Raw genomic sequence first — 22,850 nt, 5'->3', positions numbered from 1 at the left:
AGCCAGAGACAAGAAAAAGAGGTCTCAGCAGAGCAAGAAGTAAACCCAGCCAAGACAAGCCCTGGGCCATGAGCCCATCAAAATAAATCAGGATGATGCTTTCTTAACAAGGAAAGGAAGAGCGAGGAGAAAACAAAGAGTTTTTGAGTAAACAATTCAACTGTGCATATCTGAGGTGGTGAAAGAATAGGAAAAAACATCTTCCCTGATAGTCAACATCTTTCTCAAGCATGGAGACACTTCAACAGATGTGCTGTGTCTCTGAAGCCTTGGTATCCAGACACAGAGCTGATTTTGAAGACTCTCACACTCAAAAGTAGGACTTTTGTCAAGCCCACCCCTAAAGGTTACCAAGGGTTCCAGGCTGTGAACCAGAGCTGAGTCCACCTAAAAACCCAGCAGCAACAAGGGCTTGAGAGCCCTTCCCTGTTACCTAGGAGAGGATGCTGCCACACCATGTCACACCAGCTGGAGAGGGATGCTGTGGCCTGGAGCAATTCCATGTGCAGGGTGCTCCACAGGGACCTTGACAGGAGAAGCGGTTTACAAGAAAAACTGAGACACTCCTGTGCCAAACCCACCCTCAGAGCATCACCACCTCCCAACACCCCTTCAGAGTGAAGCAGAAGGACTCTTCCAATTCTTTTCATCCTTCCAGAGCACAATGAAAAGTATTTTTCTTCTTCTGGTGCTCAACAGTTCTCGTCAACAAAACACATACCACCTGCACAGAAATTTATTTATACTCTTACCAGGAGAGAAGCAGAATCCTTTTCTCCCTGATACTTCTTTTAAAAGCAAGCTAAGAAAGGCACCTGTACATTCCAATGCTCACTGTTTTACAAAGCAAACAGGTCTTGTTCAATCAATATTTATGCCCCCATCCGTCACAGCTGCAACACAGAGCTCCACCAGAATGTAATGGAGGCAAAATTCATTCACTGCAATTACCAGTGAAAAATTAGGAGGGTTTTCATTAACTGGTTATTGTTTCACAGGTATCCCAGGGAATGCTTTAATGTGCAGTGGGCAGGTTAATTAAACAAGATGCACCAGGCAGGCTGCTCACCATTTGTCCACAGCTGGTTGTCACCGAGGTGACTTCCGCACCTCACCCCTGCTCCACCAGACCTGTCCTGCCTGATCCCACAGATGAGGGCAGCTGGGGCATGGCTTTCTGTTTTACCTAGCACTAAACACACAAGCAAGAGAGAGAAGAACTGGATTCCATCACACGTCCTTCACAAAGCTCTGCACATCCTAGAAAGCCTGGTTTTGCTCCTAGAGATTTCAGAGTGGTATTTCACCAACAAAGCATGAAATAAGTTTCCCCTTCTCTCACATCCTGGACCTATCCATGTCCCCAGCCAAGTCCCAAGTCCTAGTCAATACAAGCTTCCTGGGTATTAAACACTCTGCCTCTTTTTTTTTTTTTGGTTCCCAACAGCTTTGCCACTTCAATCCCTTAATTGTCAAGATCTGAATTTTTGCAGGATACACAGTTATTTTAATCTGTTAAGTGGCTCTGCTGCTATAAAACTGACAGGAATTTAATATCTGGAGACTGTCAGCTGAGCTCCAGGTGCTGAGGCTTTCTAGATGGCAATGATGCAGAAGGAAGCACAGGCTGGTGCAAGGCACATTTACACAAAGCTGGCAAGGGTCCCGTTGCACTGAGGTCCAACCCTGCAGGGTGATGAGCACCCCGGAATGCCTGGAGCAGGCAGCGAGGCTGCCAAGCTTCTCCACATCCCCCAGGAGCCATTCCCCAGCTGCATTTGAGCAGACTCAGAAAGGAGATGTTGCATTGCAAACACCAGTACAAGTCAAGTAGAACAGGTCACTATTTTTAATAAAGGAAACTTTTCCTCTGTAGCTTTTCTCCTGCACTCAAGCCTGTCACAGACCTGCTTTCCCTCCAGCGGCTGTCAGCTGTGCTTCAGCCATTCATCAAAAGGAGCAAGCTAGCATGCAGGAAGGAATGAAGGGAAATAAAATCCCAAACCAAAGACTATCTTCCTGCCCCTCCTGCACGTACTGCTGGCCCAGAGCACAGGAGCCCAGAGCCCTGAAAACCCCCCCCTGCTGCAGGGCTCTGCCATACAGCCACTGTAGTCTGATACAGGTGCAGGAAGTGAGACCACCAAGAGCTTGTCACTCACCTACTCATCTCCTGTTCCCTCATTAGCATCCCCCAGGGCCACACAGCCACAGCCTGGCACAGGAAACAGGAGCCAGCACACCAGCAAAGTATTGCTGCAGAGCCAGCTACAAGTACTCCTCACAATTAATTTGGGATTTTGCTTGTAATTAATCCCGCATATCAGTTCCCCTCATTATTCCTTAATGTAATTAAGTTATTAATTTAGATGTCCCCCCCCTCAAAGCAGAGCAGTGGGATGGATCAGAGGAGAAGCAGGGGAGATGCCAGGCAGTAGCATGGGGCCATGAGCCCAGATTACTGGAGCACATGTCAAGCCCCACCACTGCCTCCCTGGGTGACTTCAGGTGGGTCACTGGCAGCCTGATTTTCCAAGAGCATAAAACGATTCCAATTCCTCCAGAGTCCCCCAGAGACAGAAGGATCCAAAGTTCAATTAGCCTCTCCAGGTCCTGGTTTACCCAGCTGGAAAACTGCTGGGACAAGGAGACAGGCTGCAACTAATTAAAGCTTGTAAAGTGTTTTGAAACCCTCCGCCAAAAGGCAGGGAAGGAAGAAGGCATCCATGAGTCCCAGCTGATCCATGACCCCAGCCAGCCCCGTGTCCTTACACCCCCATCCATCAGGCTCAGCTTGCCTGCAGGCTGAGCCCGTGGCTACTAACCAGGCGAGCCGGGTAAAGCTCCCTGGCAAGGGTAGGCACCCTGCTACAGCTCCTCTTCCCTGCCAAATCACAGGACTGCTTAAAGGGCAGCGAAAGGGCGAGTGTTACTTACGGCACTAATAGGGCTCGATCTGCCCCTTGGAAAAATAAAAAAAAACAAACCTCAAGCAACAGCAGTAAAAACAGCACCGGAGGGACCAGTGAAGTTGTCCCAGGATCAACTTCATGGTCCTAAACACGGCCAGTTTTTTTCTTCCATACTAGCCCTGCGAGGTTGCTACACCTCCAGGCTCGGAGGGAGTCCCACACCCTAAAATCCAGCCTCAACCTGCTCCTGCTGCCCCAGCATGTACCACCAGTGGCTGCAGGCAGCAGGGAGGAGGAAGAGGAGGGGGAGGAGGAGGAGGGAAAGGCGGTGACAGGGATTAAGGGAAGCAAGGGCTGGCAAGAAGAGGAGCTCTGTGCCTGCCTGCCACTGGGCAGCACCGAGATCCACAGAGATGGATTGCAGGGGAAGGTGCAGCCAAGTTAATTACAACAGACTGCTGCACCCACCTCTTTGGGAATGAGCAGCTCGGGAAAGCTCAGCTACTGCTTCAAGACCTTCCCTGAATGCCTGCCTTCATCAGGTCCTTGAGATGCCAAGCCAGCAGTGTTTTGGGCAAAGGAAGGACTCAAAGACTGCGTTGTACCCCTCACACCAAAGGCCTGCCCCTTGGAGACCCTGCCCACCCCAACAGAGGATCCTCTGGCTGCAAGAAAAACATCACAAACCTTCCTTTGGGAAGCAAAGCCTGGACCTGGCTCAGGATTCAGAGTAAAGCACAGGGCAGGGTGCAGACCAAAACAACAGTGATTGATGGGCATCCCTGGGTGAAGGGCAGCAGCTCTGTGAGCAGGAGCTCCGCTGCTGGCTCTTTGCAGGGCACCAGTGTGCCACAGGCAGCCAGGGATCTCGGGCACCGCAGCCTTCCAGCAGCCATGTGTGCCAGGAGCCCTGCCGGGGACAGGCACGGGCAGGAGGCAGCGTAACCAGCTGGAGCCTAACTGGAAAGGTCTAAAGGTTAAACCTACACGAGGCACAATACATGGTGTGCCCATGTCCACAGAACTACAGCTCAACTGGGAGAGAAGGGGGAAGGGAACAGGTTGGAAAATGCTGCCAGCAAAGTTTATGTGGATTTGCTCCAGTTCTCCTCTGTAGCTGTCTTACAATGTTTGAGCTGCTGTTAGCAATCCACCACCTCCTCTTGTTTCTGGAGGAATTTGGGAGGACAACCCTTAACTGCTCAAGTAGTCAGCAGTGGCAGCCAGTCCCAGTGGCCAGGGCAACAGGACACAGCACGAGGCTCCTCTCTGGACCCCAGCAGTTCTGTCTCCGGCACCCCAGTCAGCTCTGCAGCCATTCACAAGTGTTAACTGAAGTGACACCACATCCTCACGCTCATAAGCAGCTTATAAGTCATACTGCTCCAAAGCAGTTTCCAAAGCCAAAAAATGCAGTGCATTAAAAAATAAAAAACAATCTGCACTCCATGGGTCTCAAGGGGATGCAACTGTTTGGATGGAAAATTCAGAATAAATGAAGGAGAGGCAATTTAAGCAGTCAGATTGCTGGAGTTATGGCAACTTGGCAGTGGAAGCTTCAAAACGTGGGGACGGATTCTGTGTGGCAGAAGTTCCCTTCACCTGCTGCGGGAGCCAAGACCAGCTTGTAACAGCATCAGCAACCTAAACCCAGAGGTGGGGGGGAGCCTTGAATGGGAGCAGAAAGTCAAAATGGGCTGCAAAATGGCAGCAATTCAGCAGCAGCTGGTGCTAAACGAGAAGCAAGGTTCATTTCATTTCAAGGAGATTACAGTAGCCCCCGTCAGAGAGAGGGAGGCCTTTTTTCTTCGATTTTTAAAAATACAGTTCTGACACCAAGCACAGTTCTGGTTAAGAAAGCTCTTGTCTTCTAACTCTGCTTTCAGTGACTTATTTTTTGCTCCCCCAGCTTAAATAAATAAATAAATGTATAGATAATTATTTCTTTTTGGGGCCTGAAGTCACACAGATTCATTCCCTTCTTCTAGGATTGAAAGATTTACAAAAGCCTGAAGAAACCTCCTCAATCATTTTTATTTAAAAAAGCATGGAAAACCAATAATTCCCCAGGATGAAAAAATCAAAGTAAGCTTTATGAGTTCTGACTTTTTTTTTTCCAATCAGGTCGTTAATTCAGTTGCTGAGGTGACACACACATACATGAGACTCTCCAAAGATGTGGCGAACAAGTAAAGCTGTCACATACTATGGGCCAAACACTGCTGGGTGTCACTGATACAAAAAAAGGGGCTGAGGGCTCACACCCTCCTCCCTCTGCCACAATAACCCTAATCTCGGTGTATTTTCAGGAGCTGGACTCTAACCCGGATTAATTAATTCAAGATTTACAACAGTACAACTAAGCAGCATATAATCCATGTCCTTTGGAAAGTTAACCCTCGGCTAAGCCCCAGCCGCTCTCAGCCGAGGAGAGGACACGGGACCCCGCTCAGCCGAAGCTGCTCTCATCTCCCCTGCTTTTCGTTTGGGCAGTGAAACTCCTCGGATTCACTGCACTGTGCGGAGCGAGATGCTCCTCACATCTCTGCCGTGCTGTCCCTCCGGGGATTGAAAGACGACACAGAAAGGCGCGATTGCACGGGCACCCTCCTCCCAGCACCAGCATCCTGCCCGTGCCTGCTCTTCCACCACAACCAGCCGCGAAAAGCCCCCGCGCTTCAACCGGGCTCGCCCAGCCCGCGTACACCAAACACGGACCAGCCAAGTCCGCTCCCCTCTGGCTGCAGCCCGGACCGATTCTTCCTTCCCCCTCCTTTAGAGCACAGCTCGGGAGCACGGTGTGAACCCACGGGGGAAAGGAGCCGCCGGTCCCCCCACCCGTGATACGAAACACGCGTTTCGTTTCCTTGGGATGCACCGGTCCCCCCGCTCCCAGGGCCGGGAGCCCGGGATGCTCCAAGTCGGCGGCGGGACCAAGGGTCGGTACCGCCGGCAGCACCCGCGGCCGGGGCAGCCCCGACGGCCGCAGCCCCCGGTGAAGCGGGGCAGGGGGGGGGCGGCTGGGGCTGCCGCTGTCCGAGACCGAGCGGAGGGGGGAAATCAAGACCGGGGAGTACGGAAAGGGCCCCAGTGCCCCCCCCCCGCAAAGGCACAGGTCCGGTACCAAACTTGAGAGGGAACGCGAAGGGGTGGGGGGCCCGAAACCCGCCGGGAACTTCCCCGGGCGGCGGCGGCATCGCGCCCAAGTCCCGCCGGAGCAGCCGCGGACCCGCCGCCCCTTCCTTACCTCCGGCGTGTGTCCCTCAGGCTCCACCGCCTCCAACTTCCTCCGCGCCCCGAAGAAGAAGAGGAGGAGGGCGGCGAGCCAGAGCACCCCCAGCAGAGACAGCGCCAGCCGCCGCGTCGGCCGCCTCATCCTCGGGAGGAGGGAAAAGTCCGGCGGGGGCACCGGGAGGCGCTGGGGGGGAGCCGCGGGCGGCTCGGGGGACAGCGGGAGCGGGACTGGCGGCGAGGAGGGTCTCGCCCGCCCGCCTCGGAGCCGGCGAAGCGAGTCCCGGGCTGTACATGCTCTGCAGGGGAGGGGAGGGGAGGAGGAACGGGAGGAGGAGGCGCCGGGAGGAGGGGGGGCTGGAGCCGGAGCTCCAGCCGGGGAAAGGTGCAGCGGGCAGGCAGCCGGGCTGCTACCCGGGGAGCTCCTGCCCTGCTCGCTCCGCGCCGGCGGGGAGGCAGCCCCGGGGACGGGGACACCGAGGGGTGCGGGGGTGTCTGCGCGTATCCGGGGACGCCCATCCCTCTGTCCTGCCTCCGTGCGTGAGTGCGGGGCACTTGCACGCGAAGGGATGCGCGGGGCTGGGCAGCGCCGCTGCGAGTTTGGCCCGGGTCGGTCCCGGTCCCGGTCCCCGCCCGACTCCGGGGCGAGAGGAGGCCACCGTTCAACAACACACAGAGGAGGCTCAGACATGATGGGAAGATTAATTTAACCAATTGAAACAGCAGGGGGAATTCAGGTAGGTGGAATTTAATTACTGGATTTGGAAGAGAAGATGTGTGTCTCTAGAGCTGTCAAGAACACGTAAAAAATAAAATCATAATCATCAGCTGTTGGTATTCCAGCAGCAGCTCAATGCCAGGCCATGGTCCTGCAAGGATGGCCCTCAGCCGTCATCCTTGTCCCATGGGGTGTTCCTTGCTGGCTCTACACGCAGCCCCAGCACAGCAGGCCTGTCCGCACAGCACAGCCAAAGTGGGAATTGCAGACCTTGCTGAGGGGGAAAAAAGCCTAACACAACTACAGAATAGGAGTCCAGAAAAGAGCTGTCTCACCCAGCTATCCCTGCTCGCCTGACGCTGCTCTTCCGATCTTGCCACTGACAAGTATTCCATGAGCTGCACAAACCTTTGCAGAAGACATTAGAGAATAAATTAAGTATTGGAGCAGATGTGAGTCATTCATGTTAGTACAAAAACTATAGAACTATAGAACAAACCCCATAAAAACAAGAATCTATGCATAAAGTAACATATGGAATGAAATAGAGATAAGATGTCAAATGCTGGAAAGTCCAATGCACATGTTGTAAACAACCTCTCCTATGCATTTCCCACACACTCCTCCTGGCTTTATTATTTCCTGCAGTTGTTTTCTGTCACTTACTAATTTATCATTTGCAATCTTCATCCTCTGTCCTCCTCTGATTTATTTCCAGGGCTCAATAAGCCCTTCTCCCTAACATAATCCATGCCTCTCAGGCCCAACATTCACAGAAAGATGCCCAGATAAAAATTTCATTAGCATCCACAAAAAGGGACATTTCTCTCTCTTTGTTTTAAAGCCGTGTGACTTTGAAACACCTTTACCAGAATGAGGAAATCTAGGTCCAGCAGGCAGTTAGTTTGAACCTTATTTTACAGCCAGGCAGGAGCAGAACTAACAAGGTGGGAAGAGGGCAGAAAGTCCTCAATGCCCCGGTGAGCCACCAACCTGATGTCACATGGGAAGCCCACACCAACCTGAAAATGCAACCTCTTCCCATGGTGTGCATCATTTGCCACACCAATTAACCTTCCTCAGCCCCATATTCAGGGTAGCTGGACCATCACACTTCATCTCTGCCACCATGAGACATCTCTGCTTAATCTAGTTGGGACCTACAGGTACTGCTCTCTCCCCAGACTGTGGCCTTACGCTTTTTCCTGACAGCCAAGGTAAAACACCTGAGCAGCTTTCAGTAGCTGAGGCACATCAGTGGTAGTTTTTACATGGCTTATAGTTGTTTTCTTGCCTTATGCTCATCCCTGCTGTTGGGACAGACTGGTTGCTACCTCTCAGGTACCTCCTTTGGATCAGAAATGGCTTCCTGACCAAAAAGATCACCTTGCCACAAGTAGAAAATAGCCATGTGTGTTTTCCTGCCTGGGACAAAGTGACCTTGGCTGCTGTTAAACAGTGTTCCCTCAATACATTTTCAGAGGGTGCTGAGTTTTTCCTACCAGACCTCCCTCTGTGCAAGGAGAGGTTTTTCCAGATAAAGGCACCTGGAGGGTGTTATCATTCAAAGCTGGATTTAAAACCTTGTCTTTTTTGTAGGTCAGACTTTCAGGGGAAGCTATTGCAAAATACAGAGGGGAAGTATAGAAAATATCAAGGAAATACATTACAAATTAGATTACAGGTAAGGTAATAAATAGGACATACCTGACAAAAATGCAATCAGATAATGCTTTCTTATTACCTTGAGAAACAACTCCCTCTGCTGAGGGAAAGCTTCACTGGCAGGGCTTGGTGCCGTGATGGATAACTCGCCGTGCCCGGCAGAGAAGAGGAAAAGGCCCGATGCTTCCCCACTGGCACTGCCTCCACTCCAGCTAGGAGGGGACACTGTACAAATCCACCATCTGTGCAGGTGTCCCGTGTGGATGCAGGAGACTCAAGGAGCTCTAGCAATGCGTAGTTCCCAAGGAAGTATATTCCTCCTGACAGTGTGCCTGTATGCTGGAACAGATAATATATCAAGCAGATGATGGTAACAGCTATTTAAACAAGAATAAGGCAAGAATACAAATCTGGAGGTTCAGAATTATTTGAAGTCGTAGACTTTCAGAGACTTGTATAAAAATCCTACTGCAATTCCATTAAAAACATGGCAATAAAAAAAAATCTTCTGTTGTATTATTGACCCGTATCTTTCCCATTTTTTCTAATTTTTCATCTGCCAATCTCGGCTCCTTCACAAGTGAGGTCCATAACATATTACCTGTTTCCAACACAGCAAAATTTACAGGCAGTACAGCCAGAGACAGAAAAACAGTTTAGGAAATGGGTAGCTGGCATTTGTTGGTATCAGCATTGAAAAGCTGATGAAAGTGATTATTTCATGAAAGCAAGAATAGGACCTGATTTCTGAGTGGGAGGGGGACTCTTCACAATCACAGCTTCAGACGATGGCCCTTCAGGGTCCTTATGGAATGGGTGGAAGGGGAGAGTAACTTCCCTTTCTGTTTCAAGGGCATCTGTAAAGCACATCTCAAGGGAATCTAATCCCACTGGGTCTACAAACCAGCTGGACACTGCTTCAGTGCAGTTTTTACTAGGAATATTCTTGGGTTTGAGTTCAGTTCACATCTGAGATTCCGTTCACAGAGTGTTTCTTTTCCAAAAGGATCACAAATACTTTGCAGGTTTTTTCTCAGAAAGTTGAAAGGGGCTTAAACAGATACAGCCAAGAAGTGATCAGAGGAAAGGATCAAAACCCACCCCCAAACTTGGGGATACTGAGGAGTCTCAATTTCACACAGAAGGTTATTGTAAGATGGAGGAGCCTCACTGAGCTCTGGGTTGAAAGGGGCTTCTAGGACAGAAAGCTCCCCTGCCAGCGGAGGATCTGGTTCAGTCAGTGGCTTGGGGTAGCCCAGCACTCAGGGCTGTTCATGGCAGTGCACCCTCCCCAAAAAGAGGTGCTGCTTGCAGTAGCACATGTATCAGAAAGAATGTGCTTGCAAAAAATAAGAGATCAGTGTTTGAAAGGGTAAGCATGGCAATACGTGGTTATACAGGGTGCTGGATTTCATTCAGGGGTCAGTGGTGCCTCTGTGGTGCCTGCCCAGGCTCCGGGGAAGAAGCTCATTCAGAAGCTTCTCTCCCAGCCCTCGCAGAGGGTGTGCTACACTTACTGAATTTAACCATGCCGAGGACAGGGCCAGAAGAGGAGGGTGAGCACAACAAGCTGCTCCCAAATAGCTGTTTTGGCAAGTGCCGAGCATTGGCGTGTTTCAGCAGGAGCCCAGCTGTCCCTCGTCACCAGCAGAGGAGGTGCCAGCCTGGGTGCGAAGGCTCCAGGACAGCAAGCCAGCACATGCCCCGGCCCAGCACCACCCCACAGCCCCAGCCTGCTCCCAGAGATGACTCGGCACCATTTGGTATCCCTCTAAGGATGGAGCTGTGCTTCAAATGGCAATAGTCATGTCAGTGGCTTCCAGGTTTATATTTAACACTGGAACAAAAGTTCTCTTTTCCGACCTGTAGCCGTTCAAAAAGCCTGCAGGTCACTTGGTCAGTGTGAGGAGAGGAAGGGAAGAAGTCCCTTGCACAGGAGTGAGGAGGTTGTTGTTTTGCCATGGGGTCCCCAGCTCTGCAGCACTTGACACCACCATGCCGTGGCCCCTTGGAAAGCTGCCGCAGGGGTGCAAGCGTGTGCTGAGCTGGTGACTCCTACCCACAGCTACCATCTCACACAGCCCTTAGCATTGTGAGGGTAGCAAAGGCTCTCTGCCACCTCAGGCAGTACCCTGACATCTGAAAAACAGTTTCCATGATGGCTGTTGAAGGTAATGTGAACAGTATTCCACATTTTTGTGGCAGGTAAGATCTGCCTTTGTTTTTGTGCTGTAACGGAAGCCAAAAATGTCAGACCAGTGCTTATATGAAAAATATTCTCCCTGTGTGCTCTTGGAGACCAAAAATGTTAGGGAGAGCTCTGGCCTAATACCAGGAGAATTGCAAGTTAACATATTAAAAAAAACAAAACCAAAACTTTATATTGGCTGTCTCCTCTCCCTTGCTGAGGTAACAGAACTGTAGCTTGTCCTACGTCTGCAGCTTAAATGGCAGGGTTAAACATGAAGCTGTGAAGCACTCACCTTCTCCTCTTGGGTGATGATATCACTGTGCACCTCCTGACCTATTGCTGCACTCAGAAAGGGAAATACAGGAGTTCCTGCAGGCTTTTTGCCACTATCAGTGTTGCAAGCAGATCTCTCTTCCAGTACCTCTAAAGGATTTTTTTTCCTTTTAATTAAACCGCAAGCATTCTTCTCTAGCAAACTTTCCACAATGGCATCTCCAGTTAATTAAATGTTTAAGCTGTCAGGAAATGCTATGCATTAAAAAAAATAAAATAAAGAGGAGAGCTACTTTAATAGCATTTGTTAATTGAAGTTCTCATCAAGTCAGCTGCAGCAACAGAAGCTGCTTCCTGAGTCGATGGGCAAGAGCACACACCCAGATATTTGCCTGCAGTTCCTGTAAGTCAGACTCCCATCTCCAGGCTAGTGTCTGTGGCACTGATGGATGAGGCAGCACTGGAACAACTGCAAAGACTTCTCTGTAGTAAAACTGGAGGAAGGCTGGGGAGAATTCTTGCTTACCTCAAGGTATTTTCCATCTCCAGCAACTGCAATCAAATGGGCATCCACTTGTACTTGTGTTTAATTCACATGCTCCCCAGTCCTTGTCTCCATTTTCTGGAGCACATTTTTTTCTGGACTAGATGCAGCCTTTACTCATAGCATTTACAAGGTGCCCAGTGATGCCAATCCAAGCAGGTGTGGGAACACAGGCAAAAGCAACGAGAGATTTGAAGGGAGACACATTGACTTAAGTGTGTGACTGAGGGACATTTTAGCAAAGAACAGTTCCCCTGGACTGTGCTCTTCCACTGAAACCACCTTCAATACTGTTCACTGGTTGCTCTTGACCAGCCCTGCCTCTGGGCTTTATTACTATAATAAAGTCTTCTGGATCCTGTCTGTCCCCAGATGTCTCTGGTGCTTGTTAGTCTGTCCTGATGCTCCCATTTTCTGGAAAAAGCCCCTGGATAAGCGATGGCTGTTGATTCCACAGCCTGGTTTTTTTTCAGAGTTTTGGTGGGGTAAGCTGCCTAGCTCCAGGTCGCTGCAGCAGCAACCAGTGGCAGGCACTGCAAATGGCCACAAAGGAGCATTTGAGAACAAAGGCAGCAGAGAGTTTTATGGGCCAAGCTGCAGCAAACAATCAATAAACAGAGCACAGGGCAGGTGAATCTTTAGCAACAGCAGCTGAGCCTATGAGGTTCTGGGCACCCTGCAGTTCTCAGGACAGCTCTGGTGAAACACATGTTCCCGGGGGACCCCAGTGCTGCTGGGACTTCAAGGGGAAGCAAAGCTGCTCACCTGCCTCCCAAGGAGCTGTGCTCCTGTGCGCATTCACACGCATGCACACCCCCCTCCCATCCATCTCTAAAAGCACAGAACCCTGCCAGAATTCAGACCAAACCCTTTTGTTGCTTTGAATGTGCTAAATCAGTCTCTTTTAGCCAGCTGTAGGACTGTGTCTCTCAGACACTTTGAAGCCCATAATTGTGGTTTGGACAGGTGACACTTAACAGAATAAAGAACAAGTCATGTGACGGGTGAGATGGGTGAGAGAACATGTTAGCTAAAATAAAGCTTTGTCCTTAAAGCACCTTTAATGCCTCTGTCCTTTTGTGTGCAGGTGTTAAGCAGACTTCAGAATTAAATCTCTATTTCTGGGATATGTAAGTGTGGCCCAATGCCAACTAGGATCTAGGCATCTATTAACACAGCTGGCAATATGTAATATTGCACCAGGCACTTTTGGGGAAGGAGGGTTTTCACAGCTGGGTGGAAAGTTTTACCCTCATCTTCCGCCTATAAAATTTTTCATAGAAAAAATTCCTGACTTTTTATCTCTCCCTTTTCCTGCGGGATACAAACACTGGAGACAGTGAGCCACACATCACCTTACTTCTTAAGATTTTAATCCCATTATTTAGGTGAAGTGTCTAGGAATAGATATTTCTTCATATACAATCCAAAGCTTTAAGCATAAAGACAGTGATTTCTATTTGATCAGGCAACCTCCCTCTCTCAGTACAAAAGTTTCAAGAGGCTAACAAGTAACCCCACAGCTCCCTGAAGAATAGTTAACAAGCAGTTACTCTGTACAAAAAGAGCGAGTAATGTCAATGTCTGTGTTTGCTCCATGTTGATCTTTTCATAGGATCCACTATGATCTCCTACACAAAAACACACACGGTGCTAGAAATCCTGCCTGCCTACAAGGGAATGGTATTCTACCCTGAATGTTCTCAGGTGGATTAACATCTCCTTTCCCATCACCAAATCATTGCTGTTGGTTGGACAGCAAAGCAGCTGCTTGATTCTCCCACTAGCAGGACAAAATTTCAAGGCTGCTGTTTAGAAAACAAAGTAATGTTTAATTGCACACATTTGTTTTGCTGTTATTGAGCAAGAACAAGTCAGAAGCCCAACAGCATTATTTTTCTTTCCCCGCATAGAACCTCATGAATGCATTCAAACCTGTTAGAGTTTGTTAGTCCCAGAGGGTCTTGTTGAACCAGAACAATCAATAGATGCAAACAGAGCAGGTAAAGAGGCAATCAGGGCCCTAGAAACTTGAAATATTTTCCATTAGGACACCTTAATAACTTCCTCTGAACAAGTATTTCAACAGCTGGCGCTAGAAGCAAGGAGACATCCCAGGTAGGAGCAGCCTGGGCAAGACACACAAGGGATGAAATGCATCTTGATTTTACCACCCAGAGCAAAATGAGCTCTGGACAGCAAGATGTTCTCCAAATAGCTAGGGCCATCCCATGCAGGAGAGGTATTTCACAGGAATTTCTGCATATGGAAGATAATTGGAGGGAACTGCTCCAACGTTCGGGGTTCTGATCTCCTTGCAGTAATGAGTACACAAGCAGGGGATGCATATGCATGAGAACATAATTAAGAGTGGTAAAACCTGGAAGATTTTCAAACTCTGTGGCAATTACCAACTTAAACACACAAAAAATTAAGATAGCCTTATACCCAAAGGAAAGTTATTATTCAAAGTGCCTTGCCTCATTATAGTTAGCTGGAGCTCAAACAGCAGGCTGGTGAGCAGGGGAGAGCTGCCTTCCATTAGCAGCAGGTGCTCTCCCTGGGATGGAGGCAGGATGCTGGCATCCTTCTGCTCTTGCCCAGACATTTCAAACAGTCCCAGAATGCTTCATGGGAACAAAAATAGAAAGCACAGGGCACACATGACTGGCAGCTTGGCCTCCCCTGTTGCTCTTTGGGCCTCTCTGGTGAAGTGTGTTCATGGACAGAGAGCTATCCTGTGTAAATAGAGTCACTAAATAAATGTGGTAATTATACTGAATATTATTCTCAGTAGAAATAGCAGCAGGGAAATGATTTGCATAAGAAATGTGGATTATTCATGTAAATGAATGTGTTATTTGTTTATAGAAAAGATTAAGCCCTGTCTAAAGACCTAGAACTCAGCTATACATAAAAGTGAGCACTTAACCAGCCTTTCATGCCTCCACTGTGCTCTGCCCACCTTTATCAAATTCATCTTTGCAGTACTACCTATGTTTTTCTCATCAGTCCATTTTGCTAAAGCTCAAACTCCCCTCAGTGCAGGAGATAGTTAATCTTCTCTAGGGAGCCTGTTTGGGCTGCCACTGAAGAATCTTTAGCAGAATCCAGGCTTTTAATCTTTGTTTCAGCAAGCTAAGCCTACTGCCAGGAGAAAAAGGAGTGGTTTCTAGGTTTGAAGAGCTGTACAAAAAGCCTGACTTGGAAGGATGACTCCTTTAATTTCCCTCCTCTATGTGCTGAATGCAAGGAGGGGCTCAGGTCCCAGGCTGGCTGTCCCTGCACAGTCCAGAAGCAACCATGAGTAGTAGTAGCAGCCTCAGTTTGGGGGCAATAGGGCAGGTGAGCATATCCTTGGCAGCCCCCAAGAACTGGGCAACTGATGGAGAGGCTGTGTGCCCACCTCCACCCCATAGCTGTGCCACCCCATGGCCTGCTCACCCATGGAGTACTTTCACCCTGCTACCAAAGCAATGCAGAAGGGGTTGATCCCACTGCAACCACCTGCTTTTAACATCAGAACAGCCTCATTCCTCACTGCAGCAATCCCCAGGCCAGGGTTATTCACCAAAGGAAAAGCACTGACTTAAAGAGCAGAAAGACAGCCTCAGCTGATGCTGCAGGACCTTAACACTGCCATTCAGCCCTGCAAAACAGCCAGCTCAGCTCCTGGGCCCAGTCTGGGAAGGGCACAAGCACCCAGCATGGCCTCTTAGAAAAGCAGCTTTACCAACAATCCAGAGACCTCCTCTCTGGGCTTTCTTAACTAAAGCCAGCTCTTCATACATTTCCAACCACATCCTGGGCTGCAACAAAGGAAGCAAAGCCAGCAAGTCCAGAGAGGGGATTCTCTCCCTCTACTCAGGAGACTCTGCTTTCATGAGACTCCACCTGGGGTACTGAACCAGCTCTGCGACTCCCAGTATAAGAAGGATATGGACCTGTCAGAGCAAGTCCAGAGTAAGCCATGAAGAGGCTGAGAGAGCTGGAGAACCTCTTCTACAAAGACAGGCTGAGAGAGCTGGGGTTGTTCAGCCTGGAGGAGAAAAGGCTCCATTAAGACCTTAGAGCACCTTCCAGTACCTTAAGGGGGCACACAAGAAAGCTGGGGAGGGATTTTTTACATGAGCAGGTAGTGATAAGACAAGGGGGAATGGCTTTAAACTGAATTAGGGTAAGATTTAGACTAGATATAAGGAAGGCATTTTTTTCCAGTTAAGATGGTGAATTACTGGAACACGTTGCCCAGAGTGGCGACAGATGACCTGTCCCTGGAAACACTCAAAGCCAGGTTGGATGAGGCTCTGAGTAATCTGGTCTAGTTGATGATATCCCTGCTTACTGCAGAAGGGTTGGGCTAGATGACCTTTAAAACTTCTTTCCAACACAAATTATTCTATGATTCTATATGCCAGGTCATTGAGGAGAAACATTCTCAGCTGATCCTTTCAGGCATATGTAGCAGCATGGGCCACCAGAGGATCTGTTGCCCCTGGTTGTTTTAAATAATTTGAGAAAAGAAGAATGTCTGCCTTGCAGCAGGAAGGGCTTATTTCCTGTCACAGTAAGCTCTCTAGTGACAGCTGTGTCTAGCTCAGGTTCTGGCATCTTAATTCAGCAAAGTTCTCAGCTTCCTTCAGATCCATCAGGTGGTCAGAACTGATAGAAGATCTTTGATGTTCTACAGATTTATTGCAACATTTTTCATAATTTAAAGAATAGTGTTGAGGAATGGCACCTCCACACGGCCTTTCCACCAAACTTCTCTTGCCATTTTGTACTTCCAAGTACTTGTAAACCATAAAAATAAAAATAAAAATGAAGAATAAATGCGAGTTCCTTCTACTGGACTCAGCAGTTTATTATTGCAGCATATGAATTATTTTCTGTTAATTAATCCCCTAAATTCTTTATGTGCTTAGCTATGTGTTGGTTTGATAGAGTATCCCTTTCTTTTTTGCATTTGATACAATTAAAGTTCTGCAAAACTCAGCGGATTAAACTCTTGGAAACTTGTGCACATTGGAAAATATTGATCCATACAGAGGAGGCTGTGAAGTGCCCAAACCTTGCTCCCACGCTCTGCCCTGAACAAGTAAAAAAGCAAACTGAAATGGAAATTGAGTTCTCAGTAATGTTCAACTCAGCTGTTCAAAAATAATGAGCCCTTCAGATCAAACCACTTCGGAGATGCTCAGGGTTATTTCTCTTGTCTGTATTTGCCTGGTGAGTGTTGGGAGGCCAGGAGTCAGAGTCCCTGAAGACGAGCATCTTAACATCAGGCTGGCATTTCCCCAGCTTCACTGAAAGTTGTGCACAAGGGATGCATTCAGCGTGGACACTACCTGGGCTTCAGAAAAGGGCTCTGAGACAAGTGTGACTCCAAGTTAAAATAAGACCTCCAATGGTCTGTGCCACCTCTCCTGGTGCAGTCACACTCCAGTGCTGGGGCAGTGGTCCAACACGAGCCAGTTCCTGCAGGACTTCAGACATCAGTTTGCAGAGCTGGAGCTAATGTTGGCCAGAGGATCAGGGGGAACACCTCAGCCCTCTATGTTAGTCTTTTGCTACATGCATACCTATGCCCTAAGAGAAGGAGACAATTTTTAAGACTAGGGGTATGACTTTGCTGAGATATGAGATCAAGGAGCAGCTAGGAAGAGTGGGTGATGATGTGATTGTTTTCTTTTTCCTTTTGAAAGGAAACACAGCAAATTCCAATAAGCACCCAAGTTGCAGAGAAGGGTCAACAAGGGTGGGTATTCCAAAGGAGCACAAAAAACACCTACTCCATTAATAGGGGGCTGTACCCAAAGACTTACAGAGCAAGCACGACCTCAGTTTCTGGAGCAGTATTCCAAACTAACACTTTCATTTTGAAGAGGGCTGTGGTAACAGGACAATCACAGACATAATCCCACTCCTGCATCCTGTGGAAGCTCAGCATTTAGCTGCAGAGGCAGGAGCCCTCAGCAGCCTCAGCCCAGGCAAAAAGCTGTGTTGCTGCTGCCAGCAGCCAGGCTGAAAGCACCCACTCAGAGTAGCTTAAGACTAAATTTCTCACTTATGCTCCAGCTCTTCAGCAGTGCAGAGCTGCTTTCAAACACTAAGTCATTTATGTCTAGCTGCAGCATATTTATGGGAAAGAAATCCTGCTTTTACCTGAAGAAAAAAAGCTACTTTAGAGCAGCTACTTCTTTCATTTCACCTCATTTAATGAGCATCAGCTATAGATGCTATAGACATCCTCCTTGTAGCCACAGTTTCAGGAGCATGAAGAACTCTGCAAGGTTCTGCAGGGTGTTTAGCTCTTAACCCTTCCCTCCACATTTGATGTGTGCATGACAAGTTGGGGGGGGGAAGGGTCTTTTAAAATTGTAACACTTCATAGCAATCACATTTTGGATCTTTTGAGTCTGAAAATGCAAATCCCACATTTGTATGTGGTTCACTGCAAATGTTCCATCAAAATGTGCTGCAAGGGAAAACTGGATTTATAATTGCTGCTCTCTTAACGGAGGTCCCCTGTGCTAGATTATGAGTGAAAATTTTCCTCCTCAACAGCAGTAGCAAAGTCCATTTTTCTTGTCTCATACAACAGCTGAAAATTTGTACAAAAACCAAGTTTGTTTTCTACCCGACTCTTACTGTAAATTTGAGTTCCAAGAATGAACACAATGGTCCAGCTATAACGTTAATAGTGATAATGGGGACATGTAATTCACCCAGAATGATTCTCTAGGACACTTACGGGATTAAACATTTATTCAATAACAAAAAAGCAGCAGGCAAGCCCAGGTAGAGAGCTCTTCTGCCTGGTATCTGCAGCCACCACAATGCCAAGCGTGTCCTTTGCAAGTGGCATCACTCTGGCACTGCCAGGCTTGGTAGAATTAGTCAGGATTTTGTAGGTTTTTTCCTTTATCTGTGGAATGTCAGCTTCCTACATTACATGGCTGATGTGAGCAAAACAAAGGTCTGCCTGCACTGGAAGGGAGCGCGATGGAGACATTCATTTCCCCAGAATAGGTAGTGTAACAAATCAATCCTGACTGCACTGATAAATTGAACTTCAAGCTTGGTGATACTGCTTTTCAGGTCTAATTCAGTGTAAGACACAGCAGGAAGGAAAGGCAAAGGCACTCGTTAGCATTTCATTCTGCAAGGAGCTGCTCCCTGAGCAGAGGAGGAAAAAAAATTTTTTGTCTTCTTTTTTCAGCATAGCATTGCAACAGTTTTTAAGGAAGGTGACATGAGGTTCACAGGAATATGTGAGGGCGTATGTGCAGAGAAAGAGGTGCAAAAGAACTACTCAGAGATCACTGGCTTCTTGCCAAGCCCCAAACCTTGGGATGGGGTCATAACATGAGCTCCTGGATGCCAACAAGAAAGAAGCATTGCTTATGGTAAAAATCCAGTTCCCAGCAGTAGGAGGATTACAGAGCAGCAATGCTATGGTATGCAAAGGGAGGAGGACCTCAGGAGGCTGAGGTCAATGAAATCTTATCTCTTAACAGAGCCCCAGGCTGAACACAGATCACTCTCCCTCGAACTTGGGAAGTACTTATTTTCTAAGTAAACCCAAGTCCTGCTCTTGTATCACCTAGCAGTCATCACCCTGGGGACCTGATCTTTCTCCCCTCAGCACTGTGGCACTGTAAATAATAACAAAGGGAAATTTTGCCCTTCAGTTTTCTGAATCTGTATGTAAACATCATACCTTTGTATCACACTCCAACTTTTCACCCTCTTCCACATTGGACCACAGGTTTGCATTGAACCAGAGTCCAGCAGGACTAACATTAGGAGAAAAATCTTCACAGCTCTCCATGAAACACTGACCTGAACAGCTCACAGAGGAAATAAAGTAAGGCTTTTAGGTTTGCAAATTTTGAAATTCCATTTTCTGAATTGAGTCTCCTGGTAGGGTTGTAGAACTGGAGAGGGGGTGATTGAGGACTGGTGGACACTTGGATTTACCAGTGGCTTTGACTCCATGTCTCCAGATTATCTCTTGACCCCAATCACTGCCTCATGCAAAGATCTGCACTAGTTGGACACTTTGCACCCACTCTCTGCTCAGTGGAGAGTTTTCAGGCACCACCTGCCCCTGGAAACAGGCTTTTCCTTCCAAAAGCTTCAAAAGTTCTCATTTTTATTGTGCCAGTCCAATGAAAATTTGCCTTTCAGAGGTCCAGAATTACATGTACTGCTTAATAATCAAAAGCAAAGCAACATTATTCAGTCCACACAGAGCATCTTGTGGTGTGATCCGAGTCTGCTGAGACAGCTTGGACAGCTATAATAGTGCAGTAGCCACTTGCATGAATAGAATACCTCTCAGCAAAGGATTGCAATATGCTTTTAGGTAAGGCAGAAGTCCTGCTGACCCCACTGTAAAACTGGTAAAAGGCAAGATGTGACCTCAGACAGAGAATTACTCTGCAATATCTCAAAAGCATTTAATTGATTACCCAGAAACAAACACACAGATTGAGTATTTCTGCCTCTCTCAAACCTGGGCCAACTTGGTGTCTCCATGGTGGTCATCCCTAGTTGCCTAAGGGCAAGAGCCCATGATCTTGGGGTGATTTGCCTTGTGGTTACTTGTTCCCAGAGGACAGCTCTTCCCCTTTTGCCTGAAACTGCCACAGCTCTTCATTGTAGCCACAACCTCCACAGCTATGCTTGTCATTCCTGTAAGTCTTAGATCTTTGGGAATCCTGTTAGGCTTGAGAGGAGACCTTGTCCTATTGCCATCTAGACAAAATCCCTGACCATGCAGAATGCATGTGAGAAGTGAGGCTGACTGGTATCTGCTGTACCCCAACTGCACCTTCACCATACTCACCAACTATATCCAGGAAACATGAAACACTTCCAGTTGTGTGTGTGTATTTGCAGCAATAAGCTCTGGCTGAAGACTTTGTTTGCAAAGGGTTGATTAGTTCCTTTCAATTTCATCTCAGCCTTATTGTTACAGTATACCTCACCATCCATCTCCTCTTCCCACTCCAGACATTATTTACTATTCTTGCACCTGCTTTTTCTAAAAGGACTTTTATTAGCAATAGTAGTCTCAAGCCACAGCTCCACTTTTCTTTCATTTCTGCTGGAGCAATACCACCCACTGCAAAGCTCAGCATCCCTGTAAATGCTGTGGTTACAAACGAATGCATCCTTCAGCAGCATTTCAGAGCATTTTTTCACAATGCACATTGTAAATGAGGAGTAATATATCTTCAAAATTGCCCAGAAAACATTATTCTGTTAGCAATATAAAAGCTTCACAGTGTCCAAGTAGGTGACCTTGCCAAAAACATTTTATTGTGAGCCAGATAATTCAGTTTGAATTGTACATGGTTTGGTATAATCATTCCAGTAAAGCATTCTTTACAATTCTGTAACAGCAAGTCACATGGCTCAATAAAGTTTATTGCTGCAAATGCTTAGTGATTCATGGCATGGATGAATTCTGTTTCTTTCCTGGATCAAGTAATCAATAGCAAAATAATCTCCCTGCAATTACATTGCTCTGCATTAAAGAGGTATGAAGTAAATAAGTACAAAATCTGATAGAAAAAACAATGTGTACAACATTAAAATGAACTGCAATTTGAAACTGGGTGTCCTGCACCACTTTTGCACACAGCCTGTGGCAGAGCTACATCCAGCACACTCCCAGCCTTAAATGTGCAAGAAACCCAGTTGGGACTGACAGATTTCCCTCCCATCATGTCCAACAGAGCCTGCTGTGAACATTGCACTCACACAGATCCCCCTGGATTCCCATGGGTGCCAGGGATCATCCTTTCCAAAACATGCTGAGAAAAGCAGGACCTACGCTCCTTCAACCAACGTTTTTGGTTCTTCCAGCACTGCTCCTGCACACAGTAAATCAGTGTTTATAACATCCCCTGCTGAGTTGAGTGCAAATTAAATCAGGCTAATTTACTTTGCACCATTTTGCTACGAGTCACAGAAGGAAACAGAGATGTGTGTTGAGAGGGGAGCTGCTGATGGAGCCTCCTCAGGAGCCTGGCAGGACACGGAGCCTGTTTGGGAGCCCAGCGGGACACGGAGCCCTCGGCTGCTCCAGGGCCCCTGGGTACCCCTGCTCCCTCCAACCTGCTCTGCTTCCCAGACCTGAACCCTGTGACTCCACAGCAGGTTGCTCCCAATAGATGATAGATATATCATCTGTAATAAACAAGTACCAACACAGCCATCTATTTATCTGGTTCTAAGAGTTTTCTCATAAAAACAGGATGAAAATGATATTGCTTAGAAACAGACTGTTCTGGGGAATGAAGTGCATGCTGTTGTTTTTACTGTTTAATGCCTCCTGACTAGGAACACTTATATGCAAAGGAGTTCCTCTATAAATATGCTTATGCTGTTGCTCAGGCCTCAGTGAGGTGGTAAGCACATCCCTGAGCTCAGTCATGCCCATGTTTACTTTCTTATCCACAGTCTACCTCATTCCTGAATCTCACATGCACTCTGAAAAAAATATTGATGAGATTTAGCACCTAAAAAGTCACAAAAAGCCAGAGGGAAGGCTTCCTATGACAGCTTAATATAACTCCTTCCTACAAAGGTATTAGAGTATGGTCTTTCATTATATGTTCATTCCCATTGGAGCTCTGTTTCATTTAGCACCCAGACTCAGACTAGGCTGTGCACTGTAAAAGAGCCTCAGTTGAGCTGTCTGCAGGAATGCAAAAAGAAAAAAAAAAAAAGAAGAAAAAAAAAGAAAAATCAAAGTAGCAACCTGTAACAGGCACTTAGCGTGGAAATTTCCAGCCCAAATAAATGAATGGTAAGAAAGTGCAAAAGGATCCTACAGACAGATGCATCAAGTAACTCTCTCATGGATTTTGATGTGAATTGTCCCACTTATACCATGTTCTCTAACGCTGTTCACAGCTGTGCACCCAGGCTGCACTATGTAATTAGCTACAACCTACATTTACCTGCATCTTTTAGAAGTACATACACACACACTCACCCTCCATAAAATAAATATCCAAATGTTTTATCAGACAGCTCCTGTATAACCCTACTGAGAATATTCATTCCCTGCCAGTCTCTGGTGACTTAAAAACAATATGGGATCCGTTTACTTTTCACTGTACTGTACTTTTCAATCTGCAGAGAAAACCTACCACCTTTCTGAAATAAATACACAATCATCAACAAACAGCTTGGATGCTCAACTCATCACTTGGTCAAGTCAAATTAGGGTCACTTCAATAGGGTTATGTTAACTTATAAAAGCAGAAGAGATGGTTGGAATGCTTGCAGATCACC

General features: G+C 47.4%; 1 protein-coding gene across 3 annotated transcripts in view; it reads right to left on the bottom strand.

The window, feature by feature from the left end:
- The window catches only part of GALNT14 (polypeptide N-acetylgalactosaminyltransferase 14), a 92,606-nt gene extending 86,167 nt beyond the window's left edge, over window positions 1-6,439 (bottom strand). For all 3 annotated transcript variants that reach the window (XM_058836210.1, XM_058836211.1, XM_058836212.1), the window contains exon 1: window positions 6,160-6,439. In XM_058836210.1, coding sequence (XP_058692193.1) covers window positions 6,160-6,288 — 129 coding nt within the window. In that variant the 5' untranslated portion in view covers window positions 6,289-6,439. The remainder of the gene's footprint in view (window positions 1-6,159) is intronic.
- Between the last annotated feature and the right edge of the window lie 16,411 nt (window positions 6,440-22,850).

This window comes from Poecile atricapillus, chromosome 3 (genome assembly GCF_030490865.1).
Source record: "Poecile atricapillus isolate bPoeAtr1 chromosome 3, bPoeAtr1.hap1, whole genome shotgun sequence".
Taxonomy (NCBI): Eukaryota; Metazoa; Chordata; class Aves; order Passeriformes; family Paridae; genus Poecile; species Poecile atricapillus.
The sequence above is the reverse complement of the archived record's forward strand: the minus strand, read 5'-3'. Positions and strand labels throughout refer to the sequence as shown.